This window comes from Mesoplodon bidens, assembly GCF_964165515.1.
Source record: "Mesoplodon bidens genome assembly, chromosome: 9".
In the NCBI taxonomy this organism is placed as follows: domain Eukaryota; kingdom Metazoa; phylum Chordata; class Mammalia; order Artiodactyla; family Ziphiidae; genus Mesoplodon; species Mesoplodon bidens.
The window spans coordinates 59,858,017-59,882,251 of record NC_138166.1 but is presented as its reverse complement, the minus strand read 5'-3'; the positions used below and the strand labels follow the sequence as shown (position 1 = coordinate 59,882,251).

Here is a 24,235-nt window from a genome sequence, read left to right as displayed (position 1 = left end):
AATAATTTCCTATCTCTAAAAGGTTTGGGATAACAACTTACAATATCCTCTTTTGTTTTGTTTTGGAAAGAATGGGATGGTTGGCGAATGCATAAATACCTGTAGAACATATTAAGCCAATTTGGACACAATGATGGATACCAACTATAGGAGGGTAAATACATGGCAACAATGGTAAAAGCCTTTCCAATTATCCAAATTACATCCAACAATCCAGTTCTCCCTAACCAGACTCTATCCACCATATCACTGAACATTTTGATACTGAAAAGTGGCCAAAGCACAAATAAAGGAAAGATGACTCAAGCATAATATAAAGAATCTCTTCTTTGAAATGTTTCTATCTTCCTTGCCTTCTCAATTTTCAATGAATAGATCTTTTCAATTTTTTAACTCTCCTCTTTGAAATAAACAGAACCAATACTAGGAGTGAATTTCTATATGGTAGAAAATATATGGGTTGACCAAAAATTTCTTTACTTATTTAATAGAAGCACTTTCAAAGACTCGATTCAAACCTCACCTCTGCCATAAACCCTTTCTGAACTCTCCTCAGATAAGATTAAAATGTTTTCCTCTGTGACTCCGTGGGTTTTTTTTAGTGTTTTGAATACAGGTACTCACAGCATTTATTTATTTGCCCCCAACCCCTGATTCTGCATATTATGCTATGAATTTCTTGAAGGTGTGAACTGTGACTTTTATATCCCCAGTGTGTAGCACATGATAAATGCTTAGCAAGTGTGTGTTAAATGCGTACATGCATGGTTTACGTACGACACAGAAATTGATGTCGTTGGTTGGATTTAGCGTGTGTGCATGCGGGCACGCGTGCATGGGCCTGGGCAGACCATCTCCCCAAGATCAGTACTGGAGAGTCAATTTAACAACTGTAAGAAAGTCTCCTTGACAACAGTAAAAATAAAATCACTACAATAAGCAGGTGTTTTTTTCCCAAACCTCTTGCTTCAATTTCCCGAATGCATATGTCTACCACCATGGGTCTCTGCATGTTGTGAGCCTTCACGAGTGTTGTCAGGTCACAACAGTACACCTTCTTGATCCTCTTGAGATCAGGTTGGCAGTCATTGGGAACATGCTTGGAACACTGTTTGTGTACGTTCAATCCACAGTCTGTAAACAAAGAAGCCACATTAAGCTTGCCTGGCCCTTTTGTCAAAGCTCAACACAAATTATATGTTAACAAAAATAAAAATGAAAACACCCAGAGTTTGCTGTATCTCTCTGAAACACGCATCCCCCTTAGAGGTGATGCTGTCCACAAGATGAGTATGAAATCTATCTTTACTCATGAAACTTATATAATTCCCTTTTTCTCAATAAGCCTTCTCTGTGGCTGGACCGTAAGAATAGAACATCTCATGGAGACAGTTTTGGTAATTAGCCAGGTTGTTTGTATGTTTCTTTTCCCTTTCGGAACTGGAAACTTTGGGTCCATATGAGGGCTTTTGGGTTTGGATTCCCAGAGCAAATTGTGTCTCATAAAGGGCACCTAGGACTTTTGCTAGGTTGTTTCCCTTAAGTTCGTGACACTCCTTTTATGGAAGACATGATGACTGTCTCTGTAGGAATCTCTAATCTTTGGTCTGAGAGACCCATGACCATTGGCATCTTCTTTCGCCTTCCTGGAGAGTTGCCCATACTTTTTACTCCTGTCCTCCTTGCTGGGCAGTTTCAGTAGGCCGTTCTCCTTTCTATTTGCCTTATTTTGACACCTGTTGAGTGGAAATACTGTCTAACTGGACACCGGTGGGAGTACCCGAGAGTTTACAATTTAGAACAATGCCATGTAATGTGATGATAAGACTAATTATTTATAAAGCTCATCAAGATCCAAAACTGAAAAGGTGCTTTTAAGTTCAATGTGCACATTAAAAGCCTTATTAGCAGTTGGTATCCACTGATGGAATTTCTCTAACAATAACAAGGCACCAGTCTACATTCTGGAAAATTTAATGCTGAAGATGTTCAAAGTTGATTTGGTATCTACTCAAAGTACCTTCTAATACTGATTGTTTTTATAGGTGTAAAGAATAATAATATCATTTTTATATTTTATATACATATTATACACACATGATAATGAATATTGTAATCAGTTGCTTTAAATAAAAGCACTTAACTACACCAAGGATTTGAGAGGATCTAAACTTTTGTAAAATCATCAGAAAACGATTTTTGTCATTACGTGATTTTCATGTCATGTTTACTGGCTGAGTTCTCTGTCTATCCCCTTCCAAAGACAAAACCAGTTCTAATTATCTTAGCTTTATCAACATGAGAAATTCAGCAAAGCTCCAGTAAACTTCAATAACATTTGATAGATCTATTTAGTGAATATAAATGTTGGTGAACTGAACTAAATAGAATAGGCTGGTTTTCTTGTTTGGATATAATAGCACCTACTCCTAGGGTTATCATGAAGATCAAATAATATATGTGAAGTCTGAAGTGTGAGGAACACTACATGAGAGTTAAATAGAAGAAATAGCACATATGGTGATAGAAAATATAAGGATACCTGCCCAGCTATTCTTAAGTTATTTCATTAGTCATTTTTACTCACTGAATTCTTACAAACTTCATTTCAAACAAATTTTTAGAAATGTGGTAAAATATACGTAAAATTCACCATTTTAGCCACTTTAAGTGTATAGTTTAGTGGCGTTAGGTACCTTCCCACTGTGTGCAGCCACCACCACCCATCTCCAAAGCTTTTTGCATCTTTCAAAGCTGAAACTCTGTACCCATAAAACAGTAACTCCCTGGACCCTCTTCCCCTCGGCCCCTGGCAACCACATTCTGCCTTCTGCGTCTATGAATGTGACTACTTTAGATGTCTCATAGAAGTGGAATCATACAGTATTTGTCCTTTTGTGACGGGCTTATTTCACTTAGCATAATGTCCTTAAGGTTCATTCATATTGTAGCCCATGACAGAATTTCCTGAAGAAGATACCATTTAAAGGCTGAATAATATTCCATTTTATGTATATACCACATTTTGTTTATCCATTCATCCACTGATGGATACTTGGGTTGTTTCTACCTTTTGGCTGTTGTGAACAATGTTGCTATCAATGTGGGTGTACAAAGATCTGTTCCTTTCAGTTCTTTTGGGTATATACCCAGAAGTGGACTTGCTGGATTATAGGATAATTCTATTTTTGATTTCTTTATAAACTTCATTTTAAGGTCTGAAATGACAGTGTTTTTATGTAGAGTTAAATACTGACATTTTATTAAAATGAAGATGTTTTCTAACAAGTATAAAAATATTGTTTTTGCAAACGAATACAATTCTATATGCTATAAATAAAGTCTAGTTAATTTTAAAAATATTTAAATTATGTAAAATATGGAGAGTTGAGAGGTAATGATGGATATTCCAAACATTTAATGATCAGTTTTCAGTTCTCCTGCTGCTCAGAGGAAGTATGAGGTTAAACAGTGGCCACTGGAGAATAGTAGCATAGCCTTAGAATTATGTTTTATTTAAAAAAAAACAAACACAGAAAAAAATCCCCAAAAAACCCAAACTCTCTTATCCCAGAGCAAGTTGCTGTTCACAGCTAATCTGAATCCCAGAGTTTTATTCTCATAATATTGACTTTGGACCAGTTTCCTGCTGAAATTGGATAATAGAAGCAATTAGGGATATTTTTGGTAGGTATAATCTGAACAGGTTGAACTAATGACCACTGAGTAATTCAGATATTCCACCACTTTGCTCAGTGGTTGAACTGTGAGATACTTTGTAACTTTTGTGGTAATAAGGGGTATCTAGATCATTTCTGGAGAGTCTGCCTCCAAACCTACATTTACTGCTTGCCTCATGGATCTGGGATGGGGGCAGGTAGAGGAATTGACATACACGAGCACTCCTGGACCTGTCCAGGTATCACCATAGGTGATTGCTGTATTTATATAGTAGAAGCTGAAATAGCCCTTTCCAGGCAGAGAAAGGATTTAAGGTCCCATGATCCTGTGAATCAAAATGGGCAGTATGGGGAAATAGATCATCATTTTTAATTTTAATTTTTAAAATTTTTATTGAAGTATAGTTGGTTTACAGTGTTGTGTTAGTTTCAGGTATACAGCAAAGTGATCAGTTATATATCTATCTTTTTCAGATTCTTTTCCCATATAGGTTATTACAAAATACTGAGTAGAGTTCCCTGTGCTACACAGTAGGTCCTTCTTGTTTATCTATTTTACATATAGTAGTGTGTATATGTTGCTCCCAAATTCCTAATTTATCTCCCCCACCACCTTTCCCCTTTGGTAAACGTAAGTTTGTTTTCTATGTCTGTGAGTCTGTTTCTTTTTGTAAATAAGTTCATTTGTAGGAAACAGATCATCTTAATGTAGTTTCATTAGCTTATTTTAAATGCTGCATAAGGATTATTTTTTAAAATCATACCCTAGCAAGAAAGAAATCAGTCATGCTGTCAGTGGAAACCCAGTCAATATATCACAGGAGGCTATTCTTGCTCCCGGCCGGAACTATTTGCCAGAAAAAGCATGGCATGATGAATTAGGAAGCCTGGTTACACATTAATTTGGCAATTCTTTGCTGTTTTGTTAGATGTATCTTAATAAGATGTGCTGTGTGCTCTTAGCAATGGGTGTGTGTGTCTAGTTCTAGGTGGAAAAACACCTAGGGTTTCAAAGTACTTTGAAAATATGTGATATCAAATCAAGGTGTGTATTTTCACTGCTAATCTGATGGCAGAAAAATACTAGGCATGATGGGCTCTGGAGCCAAATTAATGTTCCACCCCTTACTATGTGGCTAGGGGCAATTAATGATTATCAGTAAGGCTCAGTTTCTTCATCTATTTAATGGGGAGAATAACTGCATCTCCCCGAAGGTTCACTGGTGAGGCTAAATGGCATGATAAATAGAAGATGGGAAAGCAATGTAACTTTTCTATCTATGCAATTCCATTGGAATTGATTTAGTTTTTTCTTTTAAGGACAGCTACCTAGTTTGGATGGCAGGTAGGTGCCTAAGAAAATATACTCCCCTGGATTTTTTTCTTTTCTTGTATAAACAGAGATATTCCTTTTCCTTCTAGCAAACACCTAGAGGAGTTTCTCCATTAAGCACAGAGATGCCTTGAATCTTCCAGAAAGCTAGACTTCTGAGCTAATCTGGGCCTATTTCCCCGCTCTGGAGAGATGCCCTCCAGCTCATCATTGCGGCACTTGATGTAAATGGAAAAGGGGAAGGAAAGCTCTGTGCCTACCTGAGCATCGGACTCCTTGGGCAATAAGCCCCCACATGAAGTTGGCGCAGTATTCACACCAGTGCGGGCCTCGGAACGTGTGGACCTGTGAGCCAAGATGAAGAAAAGTGTTAGAGAAGTCAGTCACCTGGAGGCAGGTGGCCTTGGACGTGAAACGAATAGATGACGCCAAGAAACAAAGGCCTGAGTGGGAGTAAGCATCCCTCACTGGGCGGTTTCTTTCCGGTGGGGATGAGTTGCGAACAGACCTGGAAAAAACAGAAATGTGCTTTGATTTCTGAAAATCCTCCACTGAGCCTCCACGCCCCACACCAGAGCCAGAAAGGAATGTGGAGAAACAGTAAGAGGACAGGGCCATGCCATCAGCTAAGGAATGAGACTCTCCCTACCCCAAACAAGGTACTGTATGGAAAAACCCAAGAGAGCCTGAGCTGGTTGCTATAACCTGCATTTAGCTCAGCAAGTTCTGGAAGGCAGACCTCAGTTACTGTGGCCTTTTGACCAAAGTTGCCCTATCTATAGAATATCCAGGTAGGTATAAATAAGGCATGACTATGGGAAAATTAGAAGGTTCCAAGGCTTTAAGCCACTTTCAGAAAAGGCATTTTAAGAAGTGAGGGAGTTGGCTGAAAATGAAGGCTACCAATAGGGTCTATAGAATTGCCTTCCCCAGAGAGGTGTCTGTATTCAGCAGGCCCCGGTGTGGCCTCTGGGTGTGTGTAGGTTGAAAGTCCCTTCTGATTGGCCAAGGTGCCAGTCTCATTGGTTGGTGGTCAAGTCAGTTGTGAAATATTTTGAACATCATGAAGTAAGGATGGTCTTATCTCTCATTATTCAGGTACAGGTCCACCTGTGACAGGACCATGTATTAAGTCATGATTTAAAACAAAAATGAAACAAAACAAAAATACATGTTCCCTGGGACCAATGAGATGCAAGAAGCAGAGCTAGGGGATTCCTTGAAAGCAAATGTGGTTGAAGTAAGCCAGAAACCATCACAGGCAGTCTATGTGGGGACACATCAATCTTATGGGAAGAGGTCTTGAATTTTTACAAAATTAAAATATTATGAGACTGTGTGGCTCATATAAGGACTTTCAAAGTTTTAAACCTCCATTAACAAATAAAAGACATGCATACAATATTATTTTTTTAAGAGACTGGGAGGCCTGTACAGGCCTGGATAGTCAGGATGACAACTACGGTCACAATTTGGGAAGATGTTCATCAGAGCTCTACTTAAGAAAAAATGGCATCACTGTGAGATCTTTATTTATTTATATATACTAGTAATTGGGTGTACATAGAGTGACAAATGAAACAAGCTTGGTTCCCTCCTAATGGCACTCACAGATTTGTCAAGGCAGAGAAAGTAGTCAATCAACCCATCAAAAAGAGCAACTTCTGACCACGGTTTCTATGCAATAAAACTAAGTTATAATAGTCTTTTGGTATTTCAGTTTGTCACATGCAAACTGCCCCCCTTATACTATTTCTCCTTTGAAAAATGATGGGGGGGGAGAAAAAAAGCCTCTCAGAATTATTTTTACTAAAATGGAGAATCGTGCTGCAAGGAAATGACACTAAGATATGACAAAGCACCCCTTGCTGGAATGCAGAGAATCCATCCGAGGGAGCACTTGAATTCTCCCAGAGCCAAAATGCCATGATTCATTGAAAGGCCCACTCACATTAAATGTGGTACTAAAAGAATTCCTCAGTAAAGTGTCCTACTGAAAGCTGAACATTTTACAAATTCAGCAATCAAAGGTTTCTTAATATTTTACTAGAAGTGTTCTAAAGGGACTGCTGGTTAATCATGGCAACAAAGTTGATTGCTAATATACTGTTGAAACTGCAAGATGGATAAAATAATATGTTAATAATATATCTAAAAAAAAGAGAGAGAGAAAAGGTGAGGAAAGGGCTATAAAAGAAAAAATGAGGCTGTTACTAGAGAGATTTAAGAAAGGCCCCTGTGTTATCCATGAGGGTCAAGAAGTCATCTTTTGAAAGGTGACCTCAAGCTGCTTGAAGGAAGAGAAGGAGCCAATCTGGTGGGGGCATTGAGGGGTGCATTTCAGTCAGAAGGAATCTACGGAGGTCCTGTAGGAGCAAGAGAGCTTGGTGTGACTGAGGGACTAGAAGGCCAGGGTGGCCAGAACACCAGAGTGAGGGGGAGAGAAATGGGGATGAGGCTGAAGGTAGGACAGGCTTTATTAACAAGTGTGGATTTGGTTGTAATCTAGGTCCAACAGGAAGTTCTTGAAGGACTTCAAGTAGGAAGATGATTTTTTAAAAAAGATGTTCTGACCGCTGTGTTGAAAATGGAAGAGAGAGTGTTAAAAGCAGAAAAGATTCATAAACTGGGTAGTGGTTTCTAGTTGGGAAATGATAGAGGCCATGACCAGGATGTTGGAGGAAGAGACAGAAAGTGCATGGATTTGAGTTCTCTTTTGAAGATAGAATTTAAAGGACCTGACAGGAGAATAAATGTGGGCATTTGAAGGAGCGAGGAATCAAGAGTGACTCCTAGATTCTAGCTTTAGAAACCGGGTGGACAGTGATGCCACGTGCTGAGATATGGAAGACGTTCTTTTGGGAGAAATTCAAGAATTCAGCTTTGAGCAGTTTAAGGTAAAATGCTGCTGAGATTCCAAGTTTTATGGTCAAGCAGGAATTCACACACAATTCAATAACTCAGAGGAGGAGTGGAACTGGAGGTACACATTTGGCCATCCGTGACAAGTAAATGGTATTTAAAATCGTGTGAATGGAATAAAAAAGCCTATTAGCAATAGAGAATAGAAAATGAGGAAAATAGAGCTCAATTCCAAGCCCATGGTGCTCCAACATTTGGAGAGAACCAAGAGAGTAAAGCGTTTCAGAAGTCAAGAGGTGAAGCGTGTTTTAGGGAAGGAGTGGCCAACCAGGTTGAATGCTGGAAAGAGGTCCAGTTAAATGAGGGCTGAACTGTGATTCAGACACATGGAAGTCACTGGCAACCTTGGCAAGAGCAGTCTCTGGATTGTTGAGGGCAGAAGTCATACTCGAGGGAACTGAAGGATAACTGGGAGGCACGGAAGTAGAGAAATGTGTAGGCAAATTCGTCAAAAAGTTTGGTGGTGATGTCCAGCAGAGCAACAAAGATAGCTCCAAGGAGATATGGGGTGGGCCCTGGGAGGATTTTTTTTTTTTTAAATAAAAGATGGGAGACATTAGGGCATGTTGACTTGTCAATGAGATTGATACAATAGGTAGAAGAGACTGGAGATGCAGAAGAGAGAGAAGCAAAGGAGTGATGATCCTGAAAAGCTGAGAGATGATGGGGTTAAGGGCATATATGGAAGCGATATTCAGAAAGAGAAACAGTTGAGATCTTTCCAGAATTGCTAAAAGACACAAAACCCTCAGATTAAGAAAAGCTAAATGAGCCTCAAACCTGATGAATAAAAAATAATTTAGACCTATATAGATTAGAGTGAAAGTGCAGAATACCAAAGAGACAAGCAAAATCCTGAAAAAACAGGTTACTTGTGAAAGGACAGCAATTAGGATGAAAACAGACTTCTCCTCTGCAAAAAAGAGACAAGTAGATTACAGATTTCAACAAAGTGCTCAGAGAAAATTACTGCCAACCTAACTTCTATACACAGCTAATTACCATTCAAAAGCAAGGGTGAAATAAAGATATTTTCAGACAAATGCCAAGAGTTTCCACTCACAGGTCCTCACTCAAAGATACACTTAGGGATAATATAGTTCTGTAAGAAGCACATTGAACCTAGTGGGAAAGGACAGGATTCAAGAAGCCAGGGTGAGCAAGAAAACTGGGAAACACAGGCCAATCTAATCAAGCCTGTTTATGAAACAATAACAAGATGACTAATTTCAGAGGACTGAAAAACAGGATGAAAAAAAGGATATGGAAGATTCAAACAGTAAAACAAAGAAACAAAAAAGATTATTGTAGAATATAATGAAATAGAAAGAAAAAGAAAAGAAAAGGATTAAAAAAACTAACAGGGGGCTTCCCTGGTGGCGCAGTGGTTGAGAGTCCGCCTGCCGATGCAGGGGACACGGGTTCGTGCCCTGGTCTGGGAGGATCCCACATGCTGTGGAGCGGCTGGGCCCGTGAGCCATGGCCGCTGAGCCTGTGCTCCCGGAGCCTGTGCTCCGCAGCGGGAGAGGCCACAACAGTGAGAGGCCTGCGTACAGAAAAAAAACAAAAAAAACAAAAAACCTAACAGGTGATTTTTTAAAAGATTTATAAGTTAGGCAAACCTTGGGCAATTGATCAAGAAAAACGGCACAAACAATAAAAGAGAGGACATGAATGCAGATGCAGTAATGATATAAAACAAAAACCTCGAGAATGCTAACTTTCTACCCACAAAATTAAAAGTTATATGAAATGGATGGTTTTCTTAAAGAATATAAATTATCAAAATGACTCAACATAATATAGAAAACCTAAATTCAATTATACCCATGAAATAATTAAATCTGCAGTAAAACATCTACCCTCAAATAGTCATTGATCCCAAATGATCTTATTAGGTTTAATCGAATTTTTAAAAAACAATCTCTAGCCAATACAGACTACTGCAGAGCAGAGAGGAAAAAAAAGAAAACCTCCACAATCACATAATGAAGCTAATGTAATCTTGATTCAAAAACCATACAAGAATGGTACATAAAAGTAAAATTATACATCAATTTCAATTATGAACATAAATATAAAAATCCTACTGAGTGTAGCATTATATTTAAATGTCATGACCGAGGAGGGTTTATTTCAGGGATTTAAGGTAGTTGACATATTACTAGAATTCATAACAATAATAAAACAAGAGAGAGAAACCACATAATCATTTAAAAAATTAGAATACCAACAGTTAATAAAATTCAACACCTGTTCATAGTAATAGCAATTAGCATACTAGAAATAGAGGGAACTCTCCTAAAAATGGTTGATTAAAGATATCTATGATACACATATAATAAACATCACATTTAAAGATAAAACATTAGAATAATTTCCTTTAGAGTCAGCAGAAAGAAAAGGCTGCCTGCTATAAGTGCTTCTCTTGGGCATTATCCTTCAGAGTTTTAGCCAGCATAATAAAACAAGACAAAGAAATACATCATATATGGTTGGAAGAAATAACAAGGCCATCAAGTTTACTTAATACAAGAGCAATAAGAAGAAATCAGTAGCATCGTTATACATCAGCAATAACTCATTTTGTTAAATCATAAAAATTAAAGACTTCATTCATAGCATCAGCAATCATCTAAAATAATTATAAAATAATTAACTTAATGACTTAAGTAAGGAGATATTCTATATTCATGTATGGCAACGTTCGATACCGTAAATATATCAATTATCCTCCAAATGAACCTTTAAATTCAATGCAATTTCAAGCAAAGTCTCCATGGTGCTTTTCACAAAACTTGACAAGATGACCCTACAATCTATATGGAAGAATAGAGCAGAAAGAAATTGCGACGATAATTTTGAATAAGTAGAAGAACATAAGAAAACACATCCGACTGTATATCAAGACTTCTATAGTTTAAAAAAAAAAAGTAAAACACCATGCAGGATGGACAAAGAGACCAGTGGTACAGAGTGGAAAGATCAGAAACCAAATCACACATATATGGATACTTGATATATCTCAGAAATGGCATTACAAATTGGTGGGGGAAGGATGTCAGAGAGGGGAACCATTTCCCAGTTCATCCACCCATTCACCCACTCATTATTCACTCATTTATTCAATACTTACATGCTGATTGCCTACTTTTAACCTGGCACTATACTAGTCCTTGGAAAACAAAGTCAAAATAGATCAGGGGAGCAAAACCTTCCTGCACTCAAGGATCTCATCTACAAGAATAAACGGGCAACATAAATAATTATCCTATGGTAGGATACTGGAGAGAATAATAAATTCTTCCTGAGAAGGCTGGGGAAAGAGATATTTGAACTGGGTTTTTGAAGGATGGATAGGAGTTCACTAGACTGGGAAAGATTAGGCTGATGGGGAGCTGATGATGTTGACCTGGAGAGGCAGATAACTCGGGGAGAACATTCCAAGAAGAGGAAACAGCACAACCAAAGGCCAGTGAAGGTGTGTTTGGCTTTTTAAAGGCATTCTTTTCATGTAGGTCATGCAAAAAAAAAAAAAAAGGAGTGACAAAATTCTTATCTGGAACATCTCCAATGGATGAAGAAATCACATGGGAAATAACATGCCTTGGGGTAAAAATAAAAATGCAGTATTTAGGAATTAGGAGAGTAGCTACAGTGTTTACCATACACTGACAAAATGGAAACTGGTCTACTGGATGCTTCACCAAATACAGGATACACTAATCACAGATTTTCTAAAATTTCACTTTTTGTCATATTTTAAAAAATAACTAAGCATATCAAGATTGCATTTAATGCTTATTGGCCCTGCTCATATTTACCAACAGCCTTTCCCATCAGTGCTTCCCCACTGCCTTCCATCTAATTTCTTCAGCCAAACAAATGCAGGCAGACATTTCTGAATAGCACAGAGCTCCACTTATTGTCCTCACAAATACACATTCCCCAGAAATATAGCAAAATGGGGACAGAAGGGAATGTAAAGTTAGTTAAACATTATTTTAGGTCCATTGCCTAATTTCCGCTTTGTGATGCAATGTTGTTTATTTTCACGGCTGATATATCGTTCAATTTTCTTTTGGGTTCACAAGGACAATCTCTAGACAGTAGGCTATATGTAAATGCTGAGGGTACACTCTCTGGATCCATTCTATTTTGGATTGAGTTATTATGTTTACTCTCCCAATGAAATGCCCCATATCTTGAAAAGTCACTGATCAGCTTTTTCCATTCTCTGCAGTTTATTGATTTTCAAGAGTATCTTTTCAGAAAAAAGAACATTTTGCAAACTTTAGGGCAGTAACTAAAATACCCCAGACAGGAAGAAAATACCCCAGACAGGAAGAATGTCTGTCCAAGACTATTATACTGGGCCTGGTCTGCCTGGAATTCAAAAACCACACCAAACAGAAAAAGATGATATTACAGGAGATAAAGTCTGTTTGACAAACAGCCCAGGAATAGCCACTTAGGAAAAACAAGAGCAAGAAGAGTTGTCAAGAAAAATCTCAGGCGTTTAGCAAGTATCCCCCAACTTGACTCTTTATAAGTGAGCAGGATGTTATTTGTCTCACATCTGCTGAATCTGGAAAGCAGTATTCTCTGGTGGTTTCATAACAAATATGTTTTGATGGGTCAGTGTAGACACCGCCCAAGTGTATAATCAGCTCAGCCCAGGTTCTAGACCATAAGAAACAGAAAGTGCTATTTATGATGTGCTACATTTGAGAAATTTTGCTTTTCCTTATCAGTATACATCAGCGTTTCTCAACCTTGGCACTACTGACATTTTGGGCTGGATAAGCCTTTGTGCATTGTAGGATAGTTAGCAGTATCCCTGGCCTTTACCCACTAGATGCCAGTAGCAACCCCTCAGCTGGAACAACCACAGATGTCTCCAGATATTGCCCAGTATGCTCTTGGGGACAAAGTACCCTTGACAGAGAGTCATGGGTAGAGACTAAAACCACATCACCTCAGTTTGTCATTTTTATTACTCCTATTAAAATGAGAACTTCATTCTTTTACTTTGATATGAAAAGGATTCTTGATCAAAGGCAATTTTTTCTTAGCTCCTTTCTATGCAGAGAATAAGGGGCTGGAAATGGCTAAAGTCATTTTCAGCTACAAGTCTCTGTGTTTGGGGCTCATCTAGTCTAGCTTTTGCCCAGAGTTACCTGGGCGGCTGGAGGACAGGTGGCTTGTCCACGGTCACCCAGATGGTCAGCAGCACTTGGCCTCCTCATCTCAGCCAAGGGTTTTTCCTATAATCGACTGCATTTCCCATCATCATGTGACATTGAACTTGTGTGAGAAATTAGGTTAAACTTTGGACTTTTCCCTCTTGCAAGATCAGATGAAATACTGGCCTTGAAGTGAACCTTTTCAGATGTAGGGAAATAGCCAAGGGGAATCACTGGGCCTGTGACTGAAGACTCTGGGTTTTCCTGTGAGGCCTGCTGAACAGATGCCATGGGACAGCCAGGTTTCTCCACCGTGGCACCACTGACCCCACCCTCCCCCACCAGATGCGTCTATTCAGCAGCTGTTCTAGTACATTTAAAACAGGATTTCATTTCTAAAACATTGACTGCCACAAAGCTTTTTGGGATTCTCCCCATTGCATATAATGAGATATCCTTATGCTGGCTGACTTCCTCTCAGGTTGATGAGGGCATCAGCACCAACATCGTTCCCTGCTCAAAGACCACCAGGGCCCCCATTGTCAACTGCAAGTTTTCTCAGCCTTGGAATTATTGACCTTGGGGCCGATAACTCAGGTGGGGACTGTCCTGGGCCTTGTAGGATGTTTCACAGCATCCCTGGCCTCTGCTAGATGCCAGTCATGAGAATGAGAAATGTCTCCATTGCCAAATGTCCCCTGGGGAGCAAAACTGCTCTGGTTGAGAACCACCTAGCAGGAGAAGAGCTCACATTCTTATGTCACCACCATCTTTCTTGTACCTGGCAGTGCCTGGCACATAATTGGCCCTCAGTCTGTATTTGCTGAATAAAAAAAAGAATGTCTAAATAGTTACCTCTTCTTAGAACTTATACCCAACTAATACGTACAGTGATCACTGGTGTTTTTTTTTCTCTCCACAAAACACAAAAGGAGTATTTCTCTAGACTTAAAAAGCCAGAATCAGCCATTTAGTCATTTAGAATAGTCCCTTTGAATGAAATGTTCTTTGGCATAAAAAAAACTCAACATAAAATTAATAACGACTAAGCATTTTATATGGGCCAGACTTGTTAGTAAATGATTTACATTTGTGGAACACCTTGGCCAAGCCACTTGCCTGGTGTGTGGCCTAAGCAAGGAGTCTCTGTTGGGTTAGCTGTCAAAGCCTATTTCCTTTCTACCGGGCTCTGCTGGTTTGTAAAGGATTTACAATGACAGTGTCCCAGTATTTACATAAAAACATGCCAAGGAGGTATAAGATAAGCTTTAGGTCAGACCCTGGCAGGCAGAGAAGGTACTCACCTATGTGAGAGCCTTGTCCAAAACTTGTTTCCTCCTTGGCCAAAATCCCTGCCATGAATGAAATTCCATTGCAGAAAGGCATCGTGCCACTGGTCTCAAGAGGACTCATTTAAAACACGACTACTAGATTAATCTAGCTGTCATTTTCATGAACAAGCCCTTTTTAAAATGAGCACATACTATCTGTGGAGTAATAGTAAATCTTGGTGAATCACAGAAGAAAGGGTTTTCGTGCAACCTACCAGGCTGCCTTGTCAGGAAACAGGTGATAGTTCAAATTAACCCTCATGTGTAGCCAATTTGTAGAATGCAAAGCCTCCAGATGACATGGAGAAGGAGAAGCTGAGATCTAGAAACTAGGGCTGGCAGGTCTCAGCAGGGTGGTTCCATGGAGTAACTCGGCAGATAGGAGCAATGGAAGGGGGGCAGGAGAACCAGTCCAGGGGAAGAGGGTGGAGAGTTTGCCAGACACAAACCTCATTTACTTCCCAGGTTTGCTGAGGCCTAGTCCTAGCTCCAAAATGGCACAACAGCAATGGGTACACTTTGTAAAAGATGGAACTAAAAGAATAGAGACTCTTCCTTATACCCAAACAGACGACAAGACTAACTGGTGCTGCAGAATGCCCAGGCTCTCAGATACTAATATTAATAATAACATCAAGGTTCAGAGTAGCTTCATGACTTCCTTCAGGCAGAACCCAGTGGAAAGAGCTGGACTTTGATGTGAAACTTTAAGTGGAATTCTTCAAAACAAGGAGGAAAGGATTACAGCTGACATCTCCAGGCTATCTACCTGGGAGGATTCCTTTCTTTCACACATAACCTGGGTACCATCCATCCTCCAGACATCCTATAGTCCCATCCATGTAATTACGGGGGGGGGGGGTGACCTCCACGGCCAGAGTTATGTGAGCATAGTAGACACCTGGTCTAAGTCAGGCTATTCCAATTCTCTCTCTGGAAATTTAGAATTGGGATTTTGTGGCTGGTCTTTGTAATATGTAAACCAGGGAGTTATCATCAGCCATATTCTGCAGACGATATGGACTAAGATATTTTTGTGCAGGGAGAGAACAATGAGAGTAGAAAGCAATGAAATGATGGGAAGGGCGGGGGAGGGAGAGAATGGAAGAGAGGGAGGGAGGGAGTAGAGAAGGAGACAGTGGGTCCCGGTGTACCCCCAGTTCCTGCTTCCTCCCTGCCTGAGTTCTGAGCAGTCCCTGGGGGGCTCCATGAGGCCTGCCTATTATTTCACTTAAGATGGTTTCCAAGGGTTCTATTATTTGAAAATAAGGGGTTTCTAATAACTATAATGGGGGAGCCAGGCTACAGTAGATAAAAATGACTCATCTTCATAGCACTTTGAGAGCAGAAGCCTTATTTTCTTCGTAAAGCCCAGTATTTCCAAGCCTATTTATTCCGGTCTCACTTTGAGTCCCTCATTTTATATTCAAGGTGATGAAGGTAGCCTTTCCTTGAATTGTTCCTTCCAGACTTGCTTCTGCCAAAACAGCCTTTTCTGATTCTTAAACAAAAGAAACAAAATAAAACTCACAACCATTTCTGAAGTGATTTCTGCCTGTGCCAAAATGCAGGTGCAAAACCCAACCACCCTTTTCCCCAGGCACACGGAAGCGGGACCAGGACAGGCAGGGGCCCCTGCCTGCCCGCGAGAATGCGGGGCGGGCAAGGTATTGGGGGTGAGGTGATGGCACATTTTATGAGGCCAAAAAAGATGAGGAAAAGCAAGGGGTTTGCACGTGGGAAGCACATATGGCTTGTTGCAAAGCAAATGACCACCAGATTGATGAGAATGCAGAAACTGATGATAGGCATAGAAACCGTCAGGGAGCCACAAAACCCAAACTGGGAGGTCGTGGTGCTGACACACCCTGCCACACACTCTCAGCCTCCTGGACTTCTTGTCCTGGCCCCCAGAATCTTAGGGGTGGGAGGTACTGCACGAGCGCGCACGTACACACAGTGTACTGCAGGAAAAGGATGCTGCTGGTGCAGCCTCGTCTATGGAGAGTGGGAGACATAAAAGGGCAAGTTGGCAACCGTTAACTTAAGCCCAGTCAAGGCCACTTTTGAGAGTCACCACACAGGAAGCTGGGACAGTGGGAGTAAACCGGGCATGTGTCTCCTCCGCTTGCCTGCATATAAGATACTGGGTAGCACAGTTGGTGACCCTGGCAAGGACCGCTACCCACCACCTGGAAGGACTGGAGCACAACTAACACGAGCACAACAAGCCCCGAATGAGGGCAAACTGTGGGACGGGGAGTGAGGAGGGAAAGTGCAAGCTTAGGTAGGCAGGGTCAGGAGATACCTGCTACACATCCTGTCAACATATTCACTGACAGTCGGCTCTGGGCCAGGCCCTGATTGAGACACTGGGATTTCTGCAGAAAGTAAAACAGACAAAAGTCTCTATCTCCACCCCTTTTCCCCCACCCAGCAGGGTCCTTCTTTCTGATAAGGGGAAGGCAAACACATAAATACATGTGTACAATGTCAGCTGGTGATCAATGCTATGGATGAAAGTAAAGTTGGCAGAGGGGTGGGAAAGGGATGGATGGGGATAGAAGAGGTTTGAAGGGAAGATGGACAGGGGAGGCCTGGGGGAGGGCTGGGGGAGGGATTGGTGGGATGGGGAACACAGGTGAGGTCGGGATCGGGTGGTCTGCTCTTTAACGTTTAGAACTTTCTGGACCTTTGCTCTCCATGCATATTGCATATAGGGAGAGAAGAGTGCCCCTCAAGTACCTGGGTGGAGGGAGAGAATTCAGGAAAAGGAGTGAGTGATGTACACACACATGCAGATTGGGAAGGCTGAGAGCGTGAGTGGGCTAAGTGCACCAAGTGCCAATGGGTCAGCAGGCTGTGGCCACCCGCCCCGCCCCAGCTGACTCTCTAGATGTGCAGTGAGCAACTCTCTCTCTTGGATGGTATCTTCCCTGTACCCTGTTCACCCTTGGCTCATTTCTAATTCCAAGTTCTGACTCATGTCCTTTGCACTGCCTGGAATGCTCTTTCATTTTTTAATTACATCGTGTTGAGAAGAAGAAAGAGATGATAGAAAAAAAGGACAGGAAGAAGTGAAGGCAGAAAATAAGAAATACAGAGACAGAGAAAGCTAAACATCAAAACTCAAGAAAAATGAGAGACACGAAAAGATGAAGAATAAAGTAATAATAGTAGCCAACCTTACTGGGTGCCAGTGACCTTGAGTGATTTACATGTATTCGTTAAACCTTACAGCACTCCCATTTTACAGATGAGGAAACTGACGCTCAGAGAATTAAGCTCCTTGCCAAAGAGCACTCTGTGGGCAGGAGTACCAAGCTGGCCACAGCTACCTCATCCCTGTGCTAAGTGGGGAAGGAAGGACAGTTATCCAGACTGATGGGGCTGCAGGGTTCTCGAGGGCTCCAGGGCTCAGCCATAAGGTGTTCTTAGGGCAGGTCCTCTAAAAGAGAGCTAGTCTACCTACGGGAGGGTGCCTCTTTCAGTCCCATGGATAAAGAGAGATGCGGACATAAAACACGTTAAATAACAGAACGGCTTTTCTATATATCAAACAGTTTTCATTTTAGAGAGCAGTCTGCTAATGTCATCATTCCTTCAACAACTACTCTTAGCTCCTAGTATGTACAAGTAATCCTGAGAATTTAGGATTTAAATCAGCAACAATCGCATTTGTATACAGTGTTGAAAAGTATATAATTACTGCATGAAATGAGGCGCAACTTTAATTTGCTTCCGAAACCTTTTGTTTCCAGAGCTGAATTTCAGCTTTTCCTAGACACGCTTTGTTTGGAAAGCAAGGGCAGTAGATATGCCCTCAGGAGCAGTGACAGGGAGCCTTCTCAAAGAGCACAGCGGGAGGGGTTCCAACCTGTACCGTGTCAGGAGTTTCCATTCATTGCTCTTTTTTAAAATTGTAAGTATTGAATTTTTTTTTTTTTTTTTTTTGCGGTACGCGGGCCTCTCACTGTTGTGGCCTCTCCCGTTGCGGAGCACAGGCTCCGGACACGCAGGCCCAGTGGCCATGGCTCACGGGCCCAGCCACTCCACGGCATGTGGGATCCTCCCGGACCGGGGCACGAACCCGTGTCCCCTGCATCTCCAGGCGGACTCTCAACCACTGCGCCACCAGGGAAGCCCTTGAATTTTTTTTTTTTTAATTTGAAGAATAGCTGATTTACAAAGATGTGTTAGTTTCAGGTGTACAGCAAAGTGATTCGGTTATATTATATATATATATATGTATATATATATGTATGTATTCTTTTTCAGATCCTTTTCATTATAGGTTATCTATTCATTGCTTGTGATGAAGCTCCTGGGGAGAGTGAGGAGAGGGCTTTTTACCCGGGGAATAGTCCTGACTGGGGCGGAAAATCCTGTTCTGAAGTGAGGCATCAAGATCCGCTGGCAGATTTGACTCTCTGGTAGGAGGCCTCTAGGCGAGAGTGCAGACAGGGCCTCGCAAGGTTTATTTGTTGATAAGCATGTGATTACTTGTTCTTTTTAAACACTTTCTCTATGCCAGACACATAATACCCTCCAATAATAACCCAAATTACAAATCAAGAAAGTTTCAGAACAAAGCCTACTAGAAGTTAATATAAATAAAAACTTACTGCAAATTTAAGATATAAAACAGATTCCAAGCAGATGTCAGGGGCCTTTGATAAGACCTTTCTTTCTTCTGTTAGGTCAGTGGCATGTTACTAAAACCCCACTGCTCTATTTATAGCAGGGACCTGCTTTTAGAATGTTCTTCTAAAGACCATGCAGAGGTCCCACTTAAAGTTGGTTGGGAGGTGAGGAGAGGGCTGAATGAGGCGGGGATGGGGAAAGGAGTGACAGAAAGAGCCACCCCTCCTCCTGCCTCAGCCACTCATTCTTAAGGACAGTGGCACGCGCAGTACCATTGAAAGCCACAGTCAACTGACACAGCGACTCAAGGGTCTGTTATGTCTCAAAGATGTCTATTTAAAACACGGAAGAGAAACGCTCCTGTCTGGCTTGTGTATTCCCCTCTGACAACCTGTCTGTTCTCTGCCTTTTCTTCTTTTAATAGCAGTAAGTTAGAAGAGATATTGTTAATAGATATAGTTAATAGATACTGACTTTTAAAGCAAACATTTAAAAAGCTGTTGGTGTTTTTTAGTGAGAAATAATTAATATAGTTCATGTTAGCAACAGAACTATTTAAGATAGTAAGATTCAACTAACTTTTTGTTTTAAATGTGTTTATGTCCCATGCAGAGATCTAAGATTTAAAAAGACTGAAATTAGTTTTGAAACTATCAGTCAACTAAATACACTTGGGTATTTTTCACACAAACTCAGAGTATCTACAGAGAGAAGCTAGCCCATGTAAACACATAACTGCGTAGGGCAAAATTCCAATTGTATCTTAAAGCCAAAAGAATCAGAATTTTCAAGAGGAAGGAAAAAAAATGTGCAAGGCCAAGATCCATCCTACCATTCATGGCAGTGCATCTATAGGATGCAAAAAATCAGGGATTTCTGCCAGAAGTCAGAAAAATACTTTCTTAAGGCAAAAAAAAAAAAAAAAAAAAAATTAGGGTAAAGACAGGAAAGAGAAAAAACATAAATTAGACCTGTCTCTACTCAGTGATGCCCCAAATTAGACCTATCACTATTCATTGATGAGAGAAATAGCAAAAGCCTTGGCATGGATGAGGACCTATCTAATGCAATTCTTCACCCTCATGCTAAATATGGAGAGCTGAATAAATTCCATGCCTCAGGTCAATTATAGCATGCAAATGCCTGAGCTGCTTGCTTTCTAAAAACAGAAGCAGGGCAAACAGACCAAACTAACGCAAATGTATATTTAATAGACACACATCTGTCCGTAGGAAGGATAGGAAAGCAACAGAAGAAACTAGGTCTCCCTGGTCACTTCTGACAAAGGGTTATCTAGTTCCAGTTGTTACTCGGGTTTCTGGCCCTAAGGGAAACGAGTCTGTAAAAGAGAATACAATTTACATTTAGCTGCCCCCGTCTCTTCTTTTCTTCCTGGATCCCTCATCTCCACTCTCTCCAGCTTCCACACTGTCAGCCCATTTGCTGGGGTAAAACCTCTAACACGGTCCTGTCTCTCCTGCACTCAATGGCATCTCAAGCCAGGCAATTTGGCATCAGAACCTCCTCCCAGAGCTTCTTGGAAAACACATCAGGGCAAGGGAAAGAGGCGTAATTTTCTGACGGCAGGCCGTTTCTACAACTGCTAGTCTGAAATGAAGATAGCAGTATTTCCAGTTTATAAATTCACATGGGAAAATCCACTTAAACCGCCACCAGCTCTCCATATCTTTTTGTTTGGGCTGGTGAGCAGGACCAAGGCTGTGACCAGAAGGAGACTGGTAAGGCTGCCAGGGTGCCCCCTGCACCCAGAGCACAGACAAAAGCTACTGGATGGTATCTCCTGTCGTCATTTGCTTTCACAGCTGTCTACACATAAACCAAAAGAGTTAGCATCCCCGAAAACAAAAGACAAAACACAAAATGTGAAACGGGCAACTGTTTTCACTTGCTCAGAGATAACAATATTCTTTACTGCTACTCCCAGTGGAAAAGGACTGCTTGATATTCACCAGATGATCTCTAAATGCCAAAGATTGGGCATGCTCTGTTTTTCTTTCATTGGACGTGGGAATGTGAAGAGGAAATGGGCCCAGTTCTCCAGAACTAAGTTAACATACATAAAGGTGTTTCTAAGCATCAGCATCAAGAAAACTGCTTTCTGAAATCTCCCGTTTGATTTGATTCAAAGCAAGTAACTAAATGTGGAAAGCAGAGGAATTTGCTGTCTCGTTACTTTACCATCAAAGACCAGGTGGAAAACATAAAACTGGAGCTCTCCAGCTGCCCTTTTATAACAGAAGAAAGAAAGCAGAGGCTCCCTTACCTTAAAGTTGTGTGTCTTCTCATAGTTGAAGTGGTTGTCGTTGTGTGAGAGGGCGGCCCTTCGGACGAGGGAGGAGATCTGTGGACAGGCAAAGAGTTTGAGAGGGGGCCAAAGAAAGCTGCCTTTGACTCCCACCTTCACCCCCAAGGCCACGGCCAGCAGCTCCTGGCGTTTCCTGCCTTGCTTAGGCTTCCGAACCACAGCACACTTTTTCTCATTTTCCAGCCACAGTTCCTCGGAGAACATAGTGCCCGGACCCCAGGTCTTTCTACTTTCCTCTGCGGAGCCTCGGGAAGCTCAGAGCTGTCAGGTTTTTTGAACCGCGGCTAATGTTAGGCAGCAGATTAGAGGCAGCTGTGTCCTGTCTGCAGAGGCCTCGGGCATGTGACCTGGAAGAGCCGCTTTGAGTGATGGAGGGGGCTCTGCATGTGAATAAGAACGGGCCTGTTTTGTTTCGTGCTATTTCTTAAGGCCGACGTGTGCCTGGAACAATAGCACACATTCATGGGCATGGCACCCCCCAGAAGCTGTATCCAGTTAGCCACTGAGGAACCAATGCAGGAGGCAGGGGCAGGCAGCTTTATTCCTCCTGCCACAGCTCATTGCCAAGGAGAGACCTCAAACACTCCTTAGCATATTTCACATACATGCACACACACACACACACACACACAACCCCCAACCAGCTCTGATGTTCAAAGCCTGAGGCTGTATCCAATTATTCTGGGGCTCTGAACCCCATCCTGGGCTGAATTCCAGCAGATTAAACCTTTAAACCCTAATGTTTAATCTTATAGGGGATAAAGCCTGCGTCTCTTTTTTTAAAAAAAAATCTGCCCCAGCACTGGAAAGCTTAATTTTTATTCTTATGCACGCATTAAATTAGAACAGTCTGACCACTGAATGAGGCATAAGAGAATGGTATAACATTTCAGCTCTGGTTTCTGCAGTCAAAGTTTCAAAATAAGAGGCAGGATGTCTTGCTCCCATCCTGCCTCTTATTTTGGATACCCCCATCTTCCCCTGACCCAACCACAAACAGCTCCCTCCATACAAAGACAAGGTTCCTTAACTAAAACCAAAACATCATAGTTTTTTTCTTTAAAAAATTTTTTTCCGTGTTAATTCTGTTAGGATCCAAGCTAATGCCCTCCTTGCTCTTAAAAGCATCATCTGTTGGATGGTCTCCCTTGGGACCCTGGTTTTCTGGTCCCAGGTCTCTGCATTAATAGAAGTGAGATGTCTTAGGAGTACTCCTAATCTGTTGGCAAAGTTTAATACAGCTAGTGCCAGACAGTAAGATCAATGCTTTTGGAACTAGAAAACAAGAACATAGATGGTTGGACCATGATGTGGATGGGACTGTCCATGAATCTCAACCCACCCTCTGTGTGGCCCCATGTTCCAGCACCTCCAAGCAGCCTTGGGGAGAGTAATAAAAGATCAGCCTTTTCCTTGTGTAATTCTTTATTCCTGGCAATCACTGTCATTCCAACTCGGTTCAGAAGTCCATCCTCTCACTTCATCCTCTTTTTACTTTCAATAATAATAACAGCCAACTTTTACATTGGGCTTTTGAACACATTAACTTAGGTTATGCCAGATGAGATTCAGAATGTGTTAAGTGCACTTACTCATTTACTCTTCTCATGTGTATGTAACACAAGACTTTTATTCCCATTTTGTGGATGAAGAGATTATGACATCAAGAGGTATCTCAGGGACATGCAGTTGGTTTAAGCAGCAGAGCCAGGACTAGAGCCCAAAACATCTGCATCCAGCACCCGTGCTTCTGAACCCCATGTCGAAGCGCCTAGGTAAGCAGTGCAGGGCTGCCTCCTTCACTTTGTCTTGCCAAATGCTTTATCTGAAATATTGGTCAAGTCTGGCCTCTCCTTACTATTCTTGCCTCACAATAACTCAGACCCTTGATACCTCTCCAGTCCACCTTATACACAGCTGCACAACGGCTGCCTTAGTCCAGTCACCACTCCACCTCTGCTCAGAAAATGTCAGTGATTCCCCATAGCTTGACTGCGTCCCTAGCATTGTGGGTTTTTCATGAGCTCATCTCAATCTATCCATCTTATTTATTTCCCTATACTCCCTGCCACAAATGCCACAAATCCTCTTCTCCGACATAGTCAACTTCCCACCTTGGTAGTCTGCTCTGTCCTTTAGCATTTCCCAGCATCATTTCCACACCTACGTATCCACCAATGTTCACATTCGAACTCAGATGCCTCCCTCTCCAAAAAGACTTCACCAAACTCCTCACTGTAGGCAAACACTTTCCTCTGGAATCCCATAGTGTTTTCCCCACATTTTTCTTATTGCACTTATCGCTTTATTAGAGTGATTTGTAACAGGTCTTATGGTCTGCCATATTGAGAATTCCATGTGACATGTTCTATGTCTGGTTCACCTTTGTTTCCTCCTACAAGAGGGTCTAGTAAGATTCCCTGCCATAGTAGCACTAAATAAGCTGTTGAAAGCACTTATACATACAGGAAACCAGAGTTATGGAGGAAGGTTTGCAAAGGTGGTGCATGGAGTGGGGTCTCTTGCCCCATGCATCCCCATGCTTTAGCTTCCAAGGGTGTGAACCTCCAGGGGTCTGCCCTCCTCATGGTCTCCACCACACTCCTTAGCCCTCCTTCCCATCGCCCAGTCCTAAAGGACATCTGCCACGCACAGGGATTGACTGAAGGTGTGGCATGCCTTTCACAGTCTTCCAATACTTAGCCTAAAGGCAAAAGGACAGAGAGGAGGAATAAGGGTCCCTTCCCCAAACTTCACTGCTAGCAAATCAAGACAGACCTTTTGATCGCGAGTCATTCTGTGTAAGAAGATAT

At 41.5% G+C, this 24,235-nt stretch overlaps 1 protein-coding gene across 1 annotated transcript in view; it reads right to left on the bottom strand.

Moving 5' to 3' along the window:
• CHN2 (chimerin 2) overlaps nt 1-24,235 on the bottom strand; it is a 346,590-nt gene that overhangs the window by 27,068 nt on the left and 295,287 nt on the right. The window contains exons 7-9 of the mRNA XM_081243907.1: nt 21,381-21,458; nt 5,274-5,358; nt 961-1,134 (exon numbers count right to left, since the gene is read on the bottom strand). Of these exons, the coding sequence (XP_081100033.1) occupies nt 961-1,134; nt 5,274-5,358; nt 21,381-21,458 (337 nt within the window). The remainder of the gene's footprint in view (nt 1-960; nt 1,135-5,273; nt 5,359-21,380; nt 21,459-24,235) is intronic.